Source organism: Ambystoma mexicanum, chromosome 9 (assembly GCF_040938575.1).
Source record: "Ambystoma mexicanum isolate Mex_15411 chromosome 9, UKY_AmexF1_1, whole genome shotgun sequence".
Taxonomy (NCBI): Eukaryota; Metazoa; Chordata; class Amphibia; order Caudata; family Ambystomatidae; genus Ambystoma; species Ambystoma mexicanum.
The window spans coordinates 781,757,329-781,774,819 of record NC_090931.1 but is presented as its reverse complement, the minus strand read 5'-3'; the positions used below and the strand labels follow the sequence as shown (position 1 = coordinate 781,774,819).

The following is a 17,491-nucleotide window of genomic DNA, read 5'->3' as shown; positions in this document are numbered from 1 at the left end:
GCTGTGACCGTTGATTCTTCAGCTCTCTCTTGGGCGACCCTGTTTTTTACTAGGTGCTCAGTTGAATCCTCTGTCCCTTTGTTGGAGAGTTCCATTAATTTGAGCGATGGGTTTCTTTGATCCGGTTCATTATAGTGTGGTGTTTGATTGACCGTGCAGTCTTTTTTACAATCTCTGGTTATGTCAGGGGTGTGTATGGTTAGGGATTCTAGCTTAGCTCTAGTTCTCATAGGTGTCTTTCCGAAGCTGTTTGCCACATTGTCAGGTTATGTGTGTTGTGGTGGGTGTTTTGATTGTCTTGTGAGGTCCACTCTAGTATTCTTTGGGTCCTTGGTTATGGGTTGTTTGTTTTTCAGTGTAGTAGTATTGTAGGTGGTGAGGTAGTGGGAGATGTATGATGTCTTTGTTCTTGTCTTTCTCATATCTTTAGTTGCTTTAGAGACGGTTGATGGTGATTTTGAGGTGTTGCAAATTCAGGTAGGTAGTTCCTGTTGTTCGGCAAGGGTGAATTTTCATTCGTCTTTATTGTTCTGTCTGCCCTTCTTGTTTCCCAGCACTTGAATCGGGGGCATGTTTGTGATTGCAGTGTTTTGTGACTGTTGCGGGTCAGTATTCTGCAGATCTGCTTGTGTGTTAAGGTGTTTTGGTGGTAGGCTCCCTCATTGGGAGGGTCTCTCTGTTGGTTTTGATCACGGCAGGCAGGCTGTAGTGTTAGACGATTGTTGACTGGATAGATAGATGTGGAGTTACACACAGAGGTGGGTGCCTCACTGTGTTATAGGTTTGTGTTGCCTTGCGTTGTCACAGAGGTCTCAGATTTGTCATTTGTTCCAGGGGTGAAAGCAATAGTGGACTGACTTGTCCAGATTTGAACTATCCTGCCCCCAAAAATAGGGTTATTTGACCACAAATAAAACTGGGATAAGGGTAGAAAGTAATTGGGTGGACATGTAGGCAATGCTACTTTTTATATAAAGGTAATTGTATATCCTACAACCAGAATCTCTGAGAATATAAAGCTATCACATTTTCAGACTCAGGTAACTCAATGGTTATAAGCAATATCACATTTGTTTCTTACATTTACAATTACTGCAATAATAAGTAGCAAACAATCTATGTACATTGATGTACATTTATGAAGTCAGAAAAAAAAACCATTTGTAAAGTGTAGAAAGTATCAACTGGGCTAGAATGTGCTTGTGGTCGGGTGTATCATGCTACTCCTACTGACAATATGGCCACCCCTTCAGAGTTCTTAAATCTAGTGAAACAGTGGCCAGGTAGCGGGGGTTCCAGAGTCTGTAGCTGTGGTTTTCCCATGTCATAGACTAGGCATATGAGACCAGTGCTGACAAGCAAGGGAATGTCTAGGAGTTCGTCTTTTGGGTGGGCACTGCAGTTCATAGCCATAAAGGTTTCCTGACATGAAAGGACACTGACAATGTGATGCTTTATTGTACTTTAACAAATACCCTTGCCTCCTCTTCCACATAGACCATGTTCAATTGCCCCCTGGGCCAGTGTAGCCAGCAGGCTGAAAAATATTGACAGAAGCACATTGGCAGAATATGATTCATTTGAACCCTCATTTACAAAGTCTTTAGTGAATGTTGTAACTAGTGCTTCTGGCACATTAACACACAACTTGTCTAACTTCAGACCTCTGAACCAGTTTGTGTCATTGAATCAGTTACCTGTCCATTTTCTCTTAAACAAACAGGCTGTTTACCTCTCGTTTAGGAGCCTGGCTTCATTTTAGGTGATTCAAGGATGCAAGAGAAATTAGGTATGCCATCTACCACTTATATTAGGACACACTAAACTTGCTTACAGTTTTGTGGCAAACATTTTTAGTTGCGTTGATCGAGGGGTGTTTCACTCTGTGATGTTTTGAAAACAAACAATGAACAATGCTGGGCAATTTTGAAAGCACATAGTCTGCCCTTAATGATCTGTGACAACGTCCTGTGCCTAACCTTGGGGACTGACAGTGGGGTGGGCGAGGCCCTAAACTAGTGGATGCTGGACCCAGAGGAGGATGCATGGAGCACCCCAACTGTGTCCCTGCCCTAAGGCATAGGTATGTCACAGTTGCACTCACAACCCCGCAAACACAAGTGACTATAAAATCAGCTGGGAAGTCCCAACCCTTTACATACGTTTGACACTCATATAGAGGCGTTTCAGTTTTCTAGTTAGACCCAAACATCCATCATTAGAAATAAAGTCTTTCCCTTTAAGAAAACAAGGTTACAGCTTTGTAAAGACACCGATGAGCAGGAAAACATTTCAAACATGAATCCCACTCACGCAAACCACTGATCTTCCATGGATATGCAGTTGCTCATGAACCTTCTGAGAATGGCTTGCTCTGTATGCAAATGTATGTTAATCCGGTGTGGGTTACACATTTGCAAGTTTACCATCACAAAGGAGTTACAGTTAAAATGGACACCTTCACAGGCTTAGCATAGGGTTTTCTGACTTTAGATTCACATGCTGAGAAATGTGAGGGGTCAGAAATTAAAGGTTGTAATATTCTCATTGTTTTATGGAACAGAAATGGGTTGAATAAACGCCTTTCTAACCCTTTCCTAAAGATGAGTTTCCCTGCCTAGGAAACTAAAACTAAAGACCAGTCTGTGTCAAGTCATTAAAAAATTAGAAACCATCCTTGTGTCCAAGACATTCTAATCTGACCCTCACACTAAAAATAAACAACTAAGGGTGCATGGAAATGTCTCTGACGTATGTTGAGCAAAACGTGTTCATACTCAAAATATAAGTTAAATCCAACAAAAGTGTGCTCCAAGGAAAAACTCTTGGATTCAGAGGATGGGTCTCCTCCCCTGACTGTTTAGGTAGATGGCAAAAGTGTTTCTTTTGAACAACAGTTTCTTGGTATAACAATAGTGTCTCTTTATCCAATATTTCCTCTGGTTCTTTATGCTAGATTCAGAAAGTTATTGTTCATGCAATATATTCAGTAACATCCAACGCATCCTTGGTTTCTTTGTACTGGATTCACAGAGTTCTTTTTCCCATGATGAATTCCACAATAAACTTTCTTTAACTTCTCTTGTACTCTCGCGGATTTTAACTTCTCTTGTATTTTGGCAGATTTTAACTTCTCTTGTATTTTGGCAGATTCCTGGGTGCACTCCTTCACCAGGAACCTCTTGTGAACTCTTCAGATCCCCTGGTACACTCCACTGCAAGGTATCTTGCCACAGTGTTAAAGGTCTTTGTATTCCAAGTGCCTGGTGTATCTATCTCCTAGGACGACTTTCATATACTTCTCAGATTCCCTGGTATACTTCTGTGACAGGTATTTTTTAACTTGGTTAAAACTTCCTCTGCAACTTTGGTGGATGTCGTGGTATACTTCTCTGCCAGGAATCCTTTTATTGGTTCGTCAGATCCCCTGGTATACGCCCTTGCTGGGTATCGTCCCACATTTGTAGACTTTCCTTTACAGCTTTGGTGGATTGCCTGGTACCCCCCTCTGCCAGAAATCCTTTTTTATGGGCTCTTCAAATCCCCTGATATACTCCTCTGCCAGGTATCTTCCCACAGTTTTAGACTTTCCTTTATAGAATTCTTGTATGGCCTTCTTGGATCCCCTGGTATACTTACCTGACTAGTATCTTCCCACAATTGTAGAATTTTCTTTTCAGCTTTGGTGGATTGCCTGGTATACTTCCCTGCCAGCAATCCTTCTCTGGGTTCTACAGATCCCCAGGTATGCTCCCCCGCCAGGTATCTTTCCCCAAATGTCAACTGCCTGGTGTATTCCTTTTACCAGGACTTCCTATTAGTATCAAAGTCCTTTTCACTATGCCACAGCTGCATCAACTTTGGTATCTTTCAATATGTTTACTTAGGGTAACACTTGCTCCAGCTTTCCCCCACAATGACATCTCACGCGTTATTTGTTCAGGTTTTGTTGCTGCACTTTATCTTGTCGGTATTCAAATATTCTTCCTTTTGGGCATTGCTTTAACATTGGGTTTTGTCTGTATTTAAACTGCCTTTGAGAATTGTCCATAATAGCAGTCTCACATAATTCTCTCACTTGATTGCATGCGTGTCGATACGCTTGTGTTCCCCAATGGCTCAGTGCAGACTCAACGGTAGTTTGCAGTGTCTCCGATTTATGGTGTGCCTCTGCGTTAAAGCTTTCTCCTTGGGCTGGCTTCCTACACAATGCAAACATCTCTTTGGCGTTTCCTGCAGCTTTGCATTCACTCGCTGGCTTCCCTCTGTGTCTTGGACCGGAGAATGCAGCTTCCTGGCACAACCATACCTTCAGGAGCTCCGGTGTAGCCCCCAACGCTTATGGTCCTTCAGGTGTGCCTGCTGCATTTCTCCTTTCTTCACTCACGGCTGGTATGTGTCACTCAAATTTGCGTGCCGCGCATTGGATGTGCACGTTCTCTCTCTCTTGACTTTCTCTGTCACTGTTCTCTCCCGTTCTTCTGTGTTGAGTGTGGATGCCATTTTTAAATGTCCACCACACTTGAGGTTTAGTTGAACAACTAGTCTGCACACTAGGTTTCAGGCTTTGCTTAGTCTGCATTACCCCTCCCTCCTCTTTTTCGTCTCCGTACTTGAGCCTTTATGGGAGAGGAAGTCCATAGATTTTAGTGAATTTCTAAAATGATGTTGTTCAAAGGTTTGACATAGAGAAACTTCAGAAACAAGAGACGTTATATGTGTGATGTAAATGTTTGAGGTATTGATGGAATTTTGTCTAGAGTGATACAAAGGAAGGGGTTTCTGATGTTTAAAATAAGCCATCAAGAACTTGGTTATTACAAGGTCTTCTTCAGGAGGAAGGGGAAAATACTGCGCTGCGTCTGATGGAGTCACCACCTCTGCCCGACAGCTGTCTCCTCCCTCATATATCCACCCCCAAAGTCAGGATCAGATAGCGACAGCTGACCCAAGGCCACATGGGAGAAGGTCACTGCCAGTGCATCAGTGATGAGTCCACCGGATTACACACAAGTACAATGCATGTTCCTAAGAACCACACCATGGGATGAGGAATCACACATTAAAAAGCAGCCATTACAGTTTATCGGTAGAATTTGAAGCAAGGTGTTTGGAGGAGATTGCTGAGTTAGAGGCCTACTGAGAGGAGTGCTGGAGGAGAGAGTTGGAGGTCAGAGGGAGTGGATTTAGGGGGGCAGAAGGAAATAGTTAGAGGAGGAAAAGGAGGAGGAGTGTCACTAGAAAGGATAGAGTTGTTGTGTGGAGAAGGAATCTCACCACCAGAGAGCTTTCTCTTCCACAAGAGGAGGGCCGCCATAGCATTTGGGGCAAGAGTTTGTTGGAGGAAGAGTGTGCTCACCTTCTGAGGAGAGAGGAGTATTAGGAGGAGATGGAAGGATACCAGCTGCAAGAGGAGATAAAGTTGCACGTTTTTAGGACATCCTCGGGAAGGAGCAGAACAGGTACCCCCAGTAGCTGAGTTTGGATTGTTAGAATTCTCTGCTGACTGTATAGCATCAGTCAATAATTTGTGGCTGTGTGTTTTTGAGTTAATTTGCCTATGTGATTTTGGTGACATTTTCTGGATGATTGTTTTCGGCTGTTAAGGAGCAATGTTTCTCTTTTGCCCCAAAATTCTTTGCTGTTTGCATCATGTCCCCTCCTTCCTTCAATCCCCTTCTCTTGGCACCTCGCTTTCCACCCCTTCTCTTTGCCCCCCCCCCTCCTCCTCTTCTCTGGAGGTGTGGGCCCAGAATGCTGTAGTTTTCTCAGTTAAACATTATTCTTTTTTTCTATTCACACAATGTTGGCTCTGCAATTCTTCTTTAGTACGTTTTTGCAATGTTAGTTTTCGTAAGCTTCTTGTAAGCAATGAATTATTTGGTGAGGGAGCATAGTGCGTAGATTTTTTCAGAGGGTGCATTTTCGCTCAAAAGATTTTCCTTGCTTACAAATGAACTAATCTTTAGCACTGGGAGGTGTGGCTGGCAACCAATATTTCATTATAACTGTGTGGACTCTAATTACTGAGTGGAATAAGGGACTCCCTTGATATGATGTGCTATTACCACTCAAGAAATTGTGGAAGGTGACTTACTTGTAGGTCTCCCAATAAATGCTTGTTTACGGCTAGTCCCAACCGCAGCCAAAAAGCTTTATATTCGTGGAAAAGCATGTGAAGCAAGCCTGCCTCTAAATCAAGGTACCTCAAGCATATTACTTTCATTGATAGAATATCTGTATATATGTTTTGCTCTCTGACATAAATCATAGAGATTAAATACTTGTTTTCCTTGTGTGTTGCTCGTGAAGTATTGTATGCAGGAAGCTATTTGACGTGTTCCATATTTTCCACATCCGCTGTTAGACTTAATTAGTCACTTGAGTTTGGTCAGGTTTTTTCTTCACTCTTCTCTTGATGCTTCACCAGCAGAAGTTCATACAATATATATTTATTTATTAATTGTCCTTTGTTTAACTGGTTGTACATGCTCCCTTCAGCTGATCTGTCCTCATCTCCTGTTCTATTTTTCCCAATTGATTTAGACCATGAGGTCTGTATCTAAGTCATTGAAGTTTGTAATCTACCAGTCTAGATAAATGCTCACAATTCTTCAATGCATCATTCTCACACAAATCTTTCAAGCATAGAATTGCTACCAGTTCCAATAGATCCTTGCTGCTCAGAAGATATTGATCACAGACAGAGAGTGAAGAAGGCAAACTACTATATGGAACATCTAAGTATTGTACAAACAAAAACCCAATTGTATGTGGACCCTTGTCTACGAGACCACCCGCACCTGTGTAAAGCGTGATTTTTCCCTGTTTGATAGTCAAATAACCAACCCTACAGATAAAGGGTGTATCAGCCAGTTGCACTCCCTACAAATGGGCAAATGCTCCCAAAAAAGAAAAATAGGGAGTAAGGACTCAGAACAAACAATGGGAAACAGGCCCATAAGAGTGTGCCCAACTGATTGTACCCACACAGCTCCATGGATATGCCTGCATCAAGTACACAGAGCCACAAGAAAGAAGAAACTCTGTTACAGCTTGAGCTGAAGAGGTAACAATGTATATTATTATATTTTAATATGTCTGAATAACTAGGTGAAAAGCAATATCACAAAAACATTCCTATTTTACAGTTAAAATATGTTTACTTGTTTATAAAATACTCCCATTGGGAATGGGACTTAATCTTTTTTACTCCCTAAAAACAATTTTACTCCCAACTTTAAAAAAATCTTATCTCTGGAGTATTGCTGATAATGTTGTCAATTCGGGTGAACCCATCCACCTTGTACTGATTTTGTTAATCTTTTTCATTTTAAGCTCAGGCTTTTTCCATTCCACATAAAGCTTGCAATTGTGATTTGAAGGTTTGAAGGTATGTTGTGGGACCTAACATAGGATGTGCCTCAAAGATGAACATTAATCTGGGGAATAATGGTCATTTGAGTTTGTCCATAACCAGGGCACATTGTTTATTGTAATAGCCATACATTCTACATTCCACATATGTAATGGGACAAACATTGGCCAACTGTTGAGCCTTAATAGTACACAAAGGCATTATTTACCTCCAATCTGTGAAGGGCATTCATTTATACTGGTGAACCGATATACATAACCATAGAGTAGCGCCAAAAACGATTTTTCCTTTTTTTTTTGTTGTTTACATTAGGCTCCTGGGCTGTGGCCAGCAGAATGTGGCTTTGTTTCTGGAGTGCCTGGTTTGCTGATAGCTATAGCCAGTAAGATAGCTCAGTGGGTTGGGTGGTCGCTGATGCAATGTGTGTGTGATCTGCAGGTTGCAAGTTTGACTACCGGCAAGGTCAACTCAGCCTTTCATCCTGCTGAGGTTGATAAATGTGTACCAACACAAGTTGGGTGATATTGTATGCATATTTGTTCTATATGAAGTGCTTAAGCGTAAGTGCTATATAATAACACATTTATTTATTTTATGTTTTGCATTTGTAAAGCGCCTGTAGCCCAGAGGCATTTGACCTTGGACGTCTGCTTACATTCAGAGTAATTTGGTAATATGGGCCAATACACACTGATATTAATGATACATATGGTGATCCATTCTTGTATGAAATGTATATCACTTTACAGTGATATTGTAACCATCATGTTTTGGTACTTAGAAACAATGCTATGTGATGCCATGTCCTGTTTTGTCAAGGGGTGAAATGTTGTGTTGCATCACTTCCTGTGATGTCATTTCGGGGTGGGGTCAAATGACATCACTTCCTCTGATATCAACAGAGGTCAAGGGTCGTGTGATGTCACTTCCGCTACCCCAGTCATTTTGGTGAAATGACGTCCCTTGGTTATGTGCCAGTAAGGCATTCCTTGTCTGTTCCATCACATTTGATACCATGTTGTCTGACTAAAGGACTCACTAAGATCATTTCAGAATGCATTAGAATATTGTTAGAATGGTCAAAAAGATGGTGGAAGAGCATTGGCGGTGACGAGCAACTGGAACAAATAAAGGTCATCCCAGGATTCCAAAAACCAACCCTGATCTGCTACCCCACCAGAGAGTGTGTAACTTGCACAGCAGCAATATTTCCATCACTAAAGACCACACCCTGTTGGGGGATACCTTAACATCACCTTATGGTGAAATCAACACAGTGGAGGGTGATAGAGCTCTATCTTTGCAATGCAACAAAAACAATAAAGTTCAGTGCGGGCATCGAAGGCACAGTGTGCATGGTTCCCACCAGCAGGGCATCATAACTTGCACTGCAGTGAATTTTGCTCATTGCAAAGGGTAACACTCACATCTTGCTTCCTGCCTACTGTCACATCAAAGTCACCTTATTTCAAAGTGGAAGCAGCACAGTGGAGGGTGGTAGAGCTCTGGTTTTACCAGACAACTAAAGCAAATACAGTTTGGAGCAAGGTCACAAAGCCCTGCAAAGATGTGGAAAGATTTTGCAGAACCTATGCAGCTTCAAAGTCTTGCAGCGCAACTAGATCTATGTTTCTTGCTTGGTCCTCATCTGCATAGCACACTCTTGGTAAGTGGTTGTTCACTGCACTGGATCTCCATGCCAGGAGTGATGGGGTAAATGATGATGATGATGCATGGGTGCATTGGGCCACATATAGTCCTGACTGCTTCAAATCACTGAGATCTTCAGACTGTGAGATGTGTTCTTTTTATTTGTACCACAGATTACTGAGCGGGAACTTAAACCTGGTGGCGCTAACATCCCAGTGACTGAAAAGAACAAGAAGGAGTACATCGAGCGAATGGTGAAATGGAGGATTGAGAGAGGGGTTGTGCAGCAGACAGAGAGTTTAGTGCGTGGCTTCTATGAGGTAAACTATATTTTTTCACACAACATTTTGCTTTTTCGTCTAAGCTTAACAAACATTTCTTATCTACAATGTCATTTTACAATGCATGTTGCAATACATGTTCTGGGGTGAGATTAGGCAGTAATGGTCCCCTATCCCAAGCCTAGGTAGGCTTCAGCGAAGCAAAGGACTCAGCGAGGGCTCAGGACCGTTCTCACCAAAGCATGCCAAAGAATTTGCGGATTAACACTATTAGCACCTGACTTGTTTTTTTCAATGAAGAAGATGTTCCCTTTGCTAAATGGGCACACACATGGATGCACCCACCCATGAAAGGGAAAATTAGGCTGCCTGCAGATGGCCAGCATGCTAATGCAAGGGGGTGCGGGAGACGGTTCTTCTTGCTTACCATGGACGGCATCTTATGGGAATAGGGAGCCAAAGGATAAGTGTGGCACACCGGTGAGGCAAGTTGAGGCAACAAGTGGCGTGAGATAAGCACTTGGGCCATATGGAAAATATGAGCATAGATAGGCGCAGAGAAGCTGGGCACACTGGGGACCAGCATTTAGCAGTCCTTGAATGCTGGCATTTACTGGGGTATTCGGACAGCATTTAAAGATGCTGACTGACCTGCGCCTGGTGCTAATGTACATTAATTGTAATATTCCAAAAAGAAAATAAATACAATACTCGTGTGGAATCAGAAATATTTCATTTTGTGTCTAGGTCTGTGATATTGATGTAGATCTCAGTGTTCCACAATAGGAGGCCCAGAAAGCATTGTCTGGCTTCCAACATTGGGTGCCTTTCTCCTAATCACAGAAGGGCTCTTGTGTCTGGACTGCTTAGAACTCATATATTCCTAGCAGATAGCGAGTTCCACTTACAGTGTGTGAGCTATATATATTAATGATTATGACTTGTGTGTTGGAGCAGTGGTTATTCTTGAGGTGACATAGGTGTATTAATGTAAGCATGTATTTTTAAAGCTGTGAAATGTTTACCTCAATAGCTAAGCTTGCAACCATTCCCAAATATGCCTACTTCTCATCCCTTTTTGTCCGTTAGCACCCGTGGCAGGTGCAGCAGCCAATCGGGTTGCCCAGAACACAGGAAGAATCTTACAATAGACGCCTGCGTTCCGAACAAACTGACAGCTGATTTTGCCTACATCTCCATCTTGCCTCCATCTCTCTGGTGTCCCCGCTTCTTTCTTCCCTCTCTTTCCACCTCCCACTGACCTGTACGGGTTCCGGCATCACTACACTGCTTCTCTCATGTCCACTGGGCTACAATGGAAATGGAAGAGGGGCTCCACTCCGAGCCTCACTTCAATTTCCATGGCAGCCATATTGGGTGAGTATTTCTTTAAAACAATGGGTCTCGTTATCATCGCGACCCATTGTTTCAAAGATATACATTCCTATTAACAACCCAGAATGTTATCCCTGGATACTAATAGCCATAATCACTCATTTTGAAGGCTGTAGCGGCCCAGATTCCTCATTAAAGGGAAGGGGTGCTTATGGTTTAATTAATTTGCTCGCTCCACAAGACCATCAGCCAAATACACCTAAGTCACCTATCCATCAAGTTGGTCTATTTCCACCCTACTTTAAAATGAACTTAGTCATCTTGCTGACATGCTAATCATCCTTTAACTCTTAGCCCTCACCCCCTCCAGCTACCAGCTCGTTTCCATTTTTGTCCAAAATACTTGAAAGTGTTGTATTCAGCCAATAGTTTAACGACCTTCAACAGACAAATCTTCTAATCCTGCCTATGTGGGTTTTCCAGAGAAACGACTCTTGCAAAATGGCGTTATCGTATGTTTCTGATACCACATCTGCCTGTTATAAATCTTTAACCTCTTGGGCTCAGTTATCGTCTGGGTAAAGTGTGTTAGAGAAGAATTAGGGGGTTGGTTTGTTGTACTGTGAAACTATGATATAGTAAGATGTTTGTAGCCAGTGGTGGTGTCTTTGGTTGTAGGTACAGTTAGTGAGGTATGGTTTCAGATCAGTGCTTGATTGAAAAGGGTGCTAGTAGTAATCTGCCTGTGGTTATTGTTGGAATTAGTAAGACTAGTTGACTTGCTCTAGGCCATATGGAATTTAGGCTGTGGTAGCTCAGTTTGACTTCTTGTATGCTGCATAGGTTTGTTGTAACCAGTCACACTACTGTATATTGGTACAGCTGAGGTTAGTTAGTGTTTTCGCATAAGTTACGGTTCCATTTAATAGGATCATTTCGGATGACCAAGATCATCACATGAGTTTATTTACAAGTGCAGACAGCCTGAGAAAAGCAGTAGCAGTTAAGTGGCATTCTCATCTGTTTTAAGCTGTGAGTCATATTTAACAGCGTGCACCAATTATGATCCCATTTATCCTTGAGCTACGCCTGTGCGGAAGCATTGCCCTCATGGCTTTTCGCCTCAGTCCAGGTGCAGTAGTGAAACCCAAACATGAAAATCGATACAGCGCAAGTTACGTAGATTGTGATTGGTACATGTATGAGATAGCAGGTCTACTGTGGCTGAGAGTTGGAAGGGAGATGACACGTGGGCAGGAGCTGTGGCTGCTCGCTTACAAATATAGCACAAATTGACTAATTGATGGATTTTCCCCTCCTCCAGGTCGTGGATGCAAGACTAGTGTCAGTGTTTGATGCAAGAGAACTAGAGCTCGTCATTGCTGGAACAGCCGAAATCGACCTGAGCGACTGGAGAAGCAACACAGAGTACCGAGGAGGTGAAGCTCTTTCCTTGACTATACTTACTGCATTGCAACCTTGAATACACTTCCTTCCGATTAAGGCTGATTCATCATAGAAACCATGTACCTCGCCCTTCGCCTTGAGCGGAAATCTTTCATTTGCAGGACCTGCTAAGCAATCGCAGGGAAGGCTTCATACCAAAAGGAATACGAGAATGAAGAATTCCAGATTTCTTTTCATAAGAGTACCCCTTAAAACTAGAGGTTTTCTTCCTATGAGTTTATTTTGACAGGCCTAAATCAGTGCTAAGATGCCTTTGACATACCGAAGTATGATTAGCCATCAGATCTTAAATATTAGTGGCTTTCTTTTTTCTATATTTGTTTACTCTAATTTGCTTCTTTTTAAATGATAAAGTCATGTGCTTACTTTTCCTATCCATACTGATTGTTCATGTAATTCCCTCGTGTTTCCTGATTTGAATATTATGTCATAAGGTAAAAGAGTTACGTTTGCTTGCATAAAAAGAGTGAACACTACTGATCAGTGGAGGAAAATATAAGCATTGCAGGTCAACTGTGAAATAATTAACTTTTTGCCAACATATCTTTTCTAGCAAACGCATGCAATTTTATCATCAAGCCCACCTCTCACGCATCTCCCCCTCCCTCCCTTCAGGGTCAGATGCCATTTTCAATGCACGTGTTCCTCCTTCCGTCAACCTGACACAGCAAAAGCGTGCATTGCTCTCGAACTATTGGGGCACCTGATTCTAATGCATTCTTTCACAGAAAAGTCTTAAGAAAGAAGCTGATATGAAAGTGAAATGTTTCTAGCTAGTTAATATGAGTATTTTCCTCAAAGGCCATAACTCGCCACACATGAGAAAGCAACATGGCTCTAGCTGGAACCTCAGGATTTCCTAACTAGGCAATTAGAGGGTTCAAAATCAAGATTTGATGAACAGGCGCTAAAACCAGCTCCTGGCTTTCAGGCATCACCCAGTAGCCAGAGGTTTGCTGCAAATCTAACTTCCACATGAGATGCACACTTTAACTTTTTGCCCATTATGTATGCTCCATTATGTTTTAATGTGTACTGAGCTAGGCACCATTTTGTTGCAATGAGGATCTCTGATAACAACCTGCCACCATCAGAGCCAGTGACATTAATATCATAAGCAACTCATAGCAAGACCTAGAACGGTTCCTCTGGCATGGGAAAGCCCAAATGTTCTCTCTGTCTGTGTCACCGGCAACTAAAAAACCCGAGCCCAGAAAACCCCCACAATATATAGAGAAAGGCATTGTTGCCTATGCCCTTTGACGTCTCAATGGTGGTAGTTTCACCTGTGCAACATTAGTATAACCTCTAAATTAGTGTGTATTGCACTTCTGTTTTTGAACAGTTAGTGTCTTCTTCAGATTCAGTGCCAGGTATCATGCCAGTCTTAGTCTGTATACCGAGATACTCAATATTCTCCAGCATTGGATCTTTCATAGATTCACATGCTTTGAATATTCCCTGTCGTCAGGCTGGGAATCCTCAGTAATATAGAGCAGTTTAAACTTAAACTGAAAATGTTCAGTCACGTTTGTGCTCTAGTACAGTTATTTTGGGTCATACTGCCCACAGCCAATAGGAACACCTCCCTTACCTCCTCCACTGTTGCGCATCTTCTGATTTTTTCCCCACACATTCCTGTAAGGAGTCCTCAAATATTTTCTCTTCAACTTATCTTTTAAAAATGTGGACTTTTAATATAACTTTGACAAAACATTAATCTTTTTCGATGACCGGTATTGACGGCGAAGGTGCTGGATCCGTAGACCATTCCCGCTGCCGGTAGTCTTCGATGAAGTTTCGTCTGTGTAGTTGGAGCTAACTCATGGCTAAATCCATGAGGAAGAGCCTGTTCAAGGCCTGTGCCCGCTGCGGATTGAAAAATGTCTAAGTGGAAGATCAGCACAAAGACTGCCTCTACTGCCTTCATCCTCATCACGTCATCCAAGAATGGAATATGAAATCTGCCAGTCGTTTTCCAACAAGACGCTAAGGGATCATCATCGTCATCTCATTGCGTGGCTCGAGGATGCCGGCGAGGCCTCTGACTCTGCGTATGTATGGAGCCACGCCTCATTATGGCAGGACGGCCCAGCGAACCACCTCTAGTCTAGGTTGCCTGAGGTCCACGCCACCAGCAAGAGGAAGCATAAAGAAACTTCTGCCGATGAGGCCAGATCCTCGCACAAGGACCAGTCTTCACCAAAGGTCAGTGCCCAGGGGGTGTCTGCAAGGAACGACAGCCAAGGACCTTTCCATCGCCCCAAAGAAAGCAATTCCATCTGCCAAATCCATGTTGAAGTCTGGTGGCCACTCTTCATCTTCGGCGGCGAAAGTTACCCCATCATCATAATCGTCAGCGAATACGTCATCGTCGTCGATGACCAAGCCTCCCTCCAGGTCCTCTACCCCAAGGCTGTCAACGCCACCTACCGGCACCCCGCCTACAAAACTATCAACGGCTAGGACCATGACTGCTCTGTCAACGAGGATCTCGTCGACAGCAACCACGTTGACTGCTTTGATGCCCTCATCGACGGCCCCGTCGACGACTCCGTCGATGGGAAAAAGTGAATCTTCCCATAGAATTGTTACCACTGCCTTTGTGACAAAAATCGCTGATAACCAGACCAGCACAGCATCAACATCGGTGGCTCCTCCTCGGGTATCATACCCTGACCTTGGGGTGGCCATGCTACCAGGAGGTATTATCGTGCCAGAAGAGGAACCAGAGGAAGAGGTTGTCATGTCACTGCCATCATCGCCATCATGCAGAACATCGCCTCCCAGAAGGCAATGTCGTTCCCCGCAGGGTCAGGCAAACCTGATCAAACTGCAACCTTTGCCTCCTCTGCATTAATCTCAGACACAGGACGATTTGCCTTTAATACAGCCGGCTCCATTGCTGCCTCCCCAAAGTGACATATCACTAGACATTTTATCTACTTTGAACACTCTAGTAGCCACCTTGCAACAAAGGCTAGCTGCACCAGCCCTCATTCCGGTGCCTCCTAGACAGCTTCACGTGGATGTCCCTGGCCCTCCAGGGCAGAGGATGTCCTCCCACCCCCTCCCCCCAACAGGAGGAGTGAGCACCTGTGAAGGCCAAAGCAGCTGTTGGATACAGGGACAGACACAGATCCCGACCAGTTGGAGGATGTGGTTTCCACACATTTGTCCCACACTGACGGATTTGAGGATTTTGCCGCAGGTGATGGGGAACTGGATGATATTCCTATCGGGGACTGATGATGATATAGGGCCCTTCCACGCACTTATATCCAGGGCAGCCGAGATGTTGGGCTTTTCGCAAGAAGAGCATTGCAAGGACAGTGTGCTGTATCAGCGCAGAGAGCAGCGCAGAAAATCTGTTACATCAATCCCTCTGTTGGAAAAGGATGGCCCGGTCACCATGGCACATCCTGAAACTGCTCCAGCAAAAAAGGACCGGTTCGACAAAAAGTACAGGGCCCTAGATAGTGCTGCCACCTACCTCCGCACCCAACCCACGCCAGACTCTGTTGTCTCTGCTGTCTCCAGAAAAAGATCAGCTAATCCTTCATCCTCCTGCTCCATCCCTCCAGACAGGGAAGGTAAATGCCTCGACGCCTTCTGGAAGAAGGTTTTTATAACCGCAGCCACAACTATCAAGGCGCAAATGCAATGGCCATACTCGCACACTATGGCCACGAGCTGTGGTACAAGATGGGTCCCTTTCTAGAGTTTCTTCTGGATGACAAGAAACAGGAGGCCATGGACATCTTCCATGAGGGCAAATTGGATTCAGACCATGCCATCACGGTCTCGGTGAACATTGCTGATACTGGTTTTTGCCAGCTTGGAAAAGGAGTGATTCTGCTCAGGCTAGGTTGGCTCAAGGGAACAGATTTTCTATCTGATGTCCAATCCAGAGTCGTTGATATGCCCTTCAATGGAACAGCCCTGTTTGGGAAGAAGGTCAATGAGGTTTTACAGTCCATCAAAATGGACACGGAAACTGCTCGCTCCTTGGGCATGCTGCAGCAAAGACGCCAGTCCTTTCACTCTGGGAAAGGGTGTTATGGTAAAACCACGCAGGAGAACTGCTCCACATACCAGTCTTCCTGCTCCTACAAGACCAAGTACTCATCAGGGGACCAGTATAGAAAGAAACCCCAATCCTACCGGGGTTTGCAGCGCCTCTGTGGTTCCTCCCAATCTATGGGCCAGTCCGGCAAACAAACATCCTCCTGCCTCCGCACCCCAGTGGAGGACGATTGTCAAAGTTCATCAAAGAATGGGAAAACATCACAACCGATGAATGGGTGATACCCCTCCTCCAGCAGGGCCACTCACTGGAGTTCGTGGACTATCCACCGGACATTCCTCCCACAAGCTGGAAAAGTTGCAACACCTCTTGCTGCAAGAAGTTCCAGCTCTGCTACAGAAAGGGGCAGTTGAGAAGGTTCCAAGGGACAAAGTGGGCACAGGAGTATACTCCCGCTACTTCCTGGTAAGAAAAAAGTAATTGCACAACAAGACAGGGGGTTGGAGGGTGCTCAACAAATTCCTAAAGGCACAAAAGTTCCATATGGTCACAATGCAGCAGGTACTGTCCCAGCAGCAGCAAGGAGACTTCTTGGCGTCCCTCGACCTCGAGGACGCTTACTTTCACATCCCTATTTGCAGCTCATATTGGCGCTACCTCTGCTTCATGGTGGCAGGAGTGCATTATCAGTTCAAGGTCCTGCCCTTCAACCTGCGTTCTGCTCCACAGGTGTTTACCAAATGCCTTGTGCCAGTGGTGGCGCACCTGCAGTGGAGGGGCATTCACATTTACCCATATCTAGACGGCTGGTTGGTGAGAGCTCTCTACTACCCGCTAGCAGAAGTCAACACTGATGCCACCATCCAGTTTCTACAGCAACTGGGTTTCTCCATAAACTTCCCTTAGTAGTGCCTGGTTCCAACACAACAGGCACTGTATCTCAGAGCGAGACTCGACACCCTAAACTGCACCACCAGGCCCTCAGACGAAAGCGTGGCAGCTCTTCTAGTAAAGGTGCGTGTTCTCAGCAGTGCCCAGTTCACCCTAGTCTGCAACTACAAATCTCTGCATGGGATCTTGTCATCATGCATCCTGTTGATCACCAACTGTCGGCTACACAGGAGGCTGGTGCAGTTATTCCTGGATGCCCGTTGGATACAAGCCTCAGGGTCCTGGGATGACTGCATTGTTGTGACATAGGTTTTGAGACAGAGCCTTCCCTGGTGGTCGGTGGGGGACCATTTATTGCAAGGCACCCCCTTCAGGTTGCCGGACCATCAGGCCACCGTCACGACAGATGCTTCACTAGAAGGCTGGGGCGGCCACTGTCGGGACCAACGTACCAGAGGCCTT

The 17,491-nt window shown here is 44.3% G+C and overlaps 1 protein-coding gene across 9 annotated transcripts in view; it reads left to right on the top strand.

Moving 5' to 3' along the window:
* The window catches only part of HECW2 (HECT, C2 and WW domain containing E3 ubiquitin protein ligase 2), a 1,520,428-nt gene that overhangs the window by 1,470,943 nt on the left and 31,994 nt on the right, over nucleotides 1-17,491 (top strand). For all 9 annotated transcript variants that reach the window (XM_069615717.1, XM_069615714.1, XM_069615715.1 and 6 more), the window contains 2 exons: nucleotides 9,202-9,348; nucleotides 11,969-12,083. In XM_069615717.1, the coding sequence (XP_069471818.1) occupies nucleotides 9,202-9,348; nucleotides 11,969-12,083 (262 nt within the window). The remainder of the gene's footprint in view (nucleotides 1-9,201; nucleotides 9,349-11,968; nucleotides 12,084-17,491) is intronic.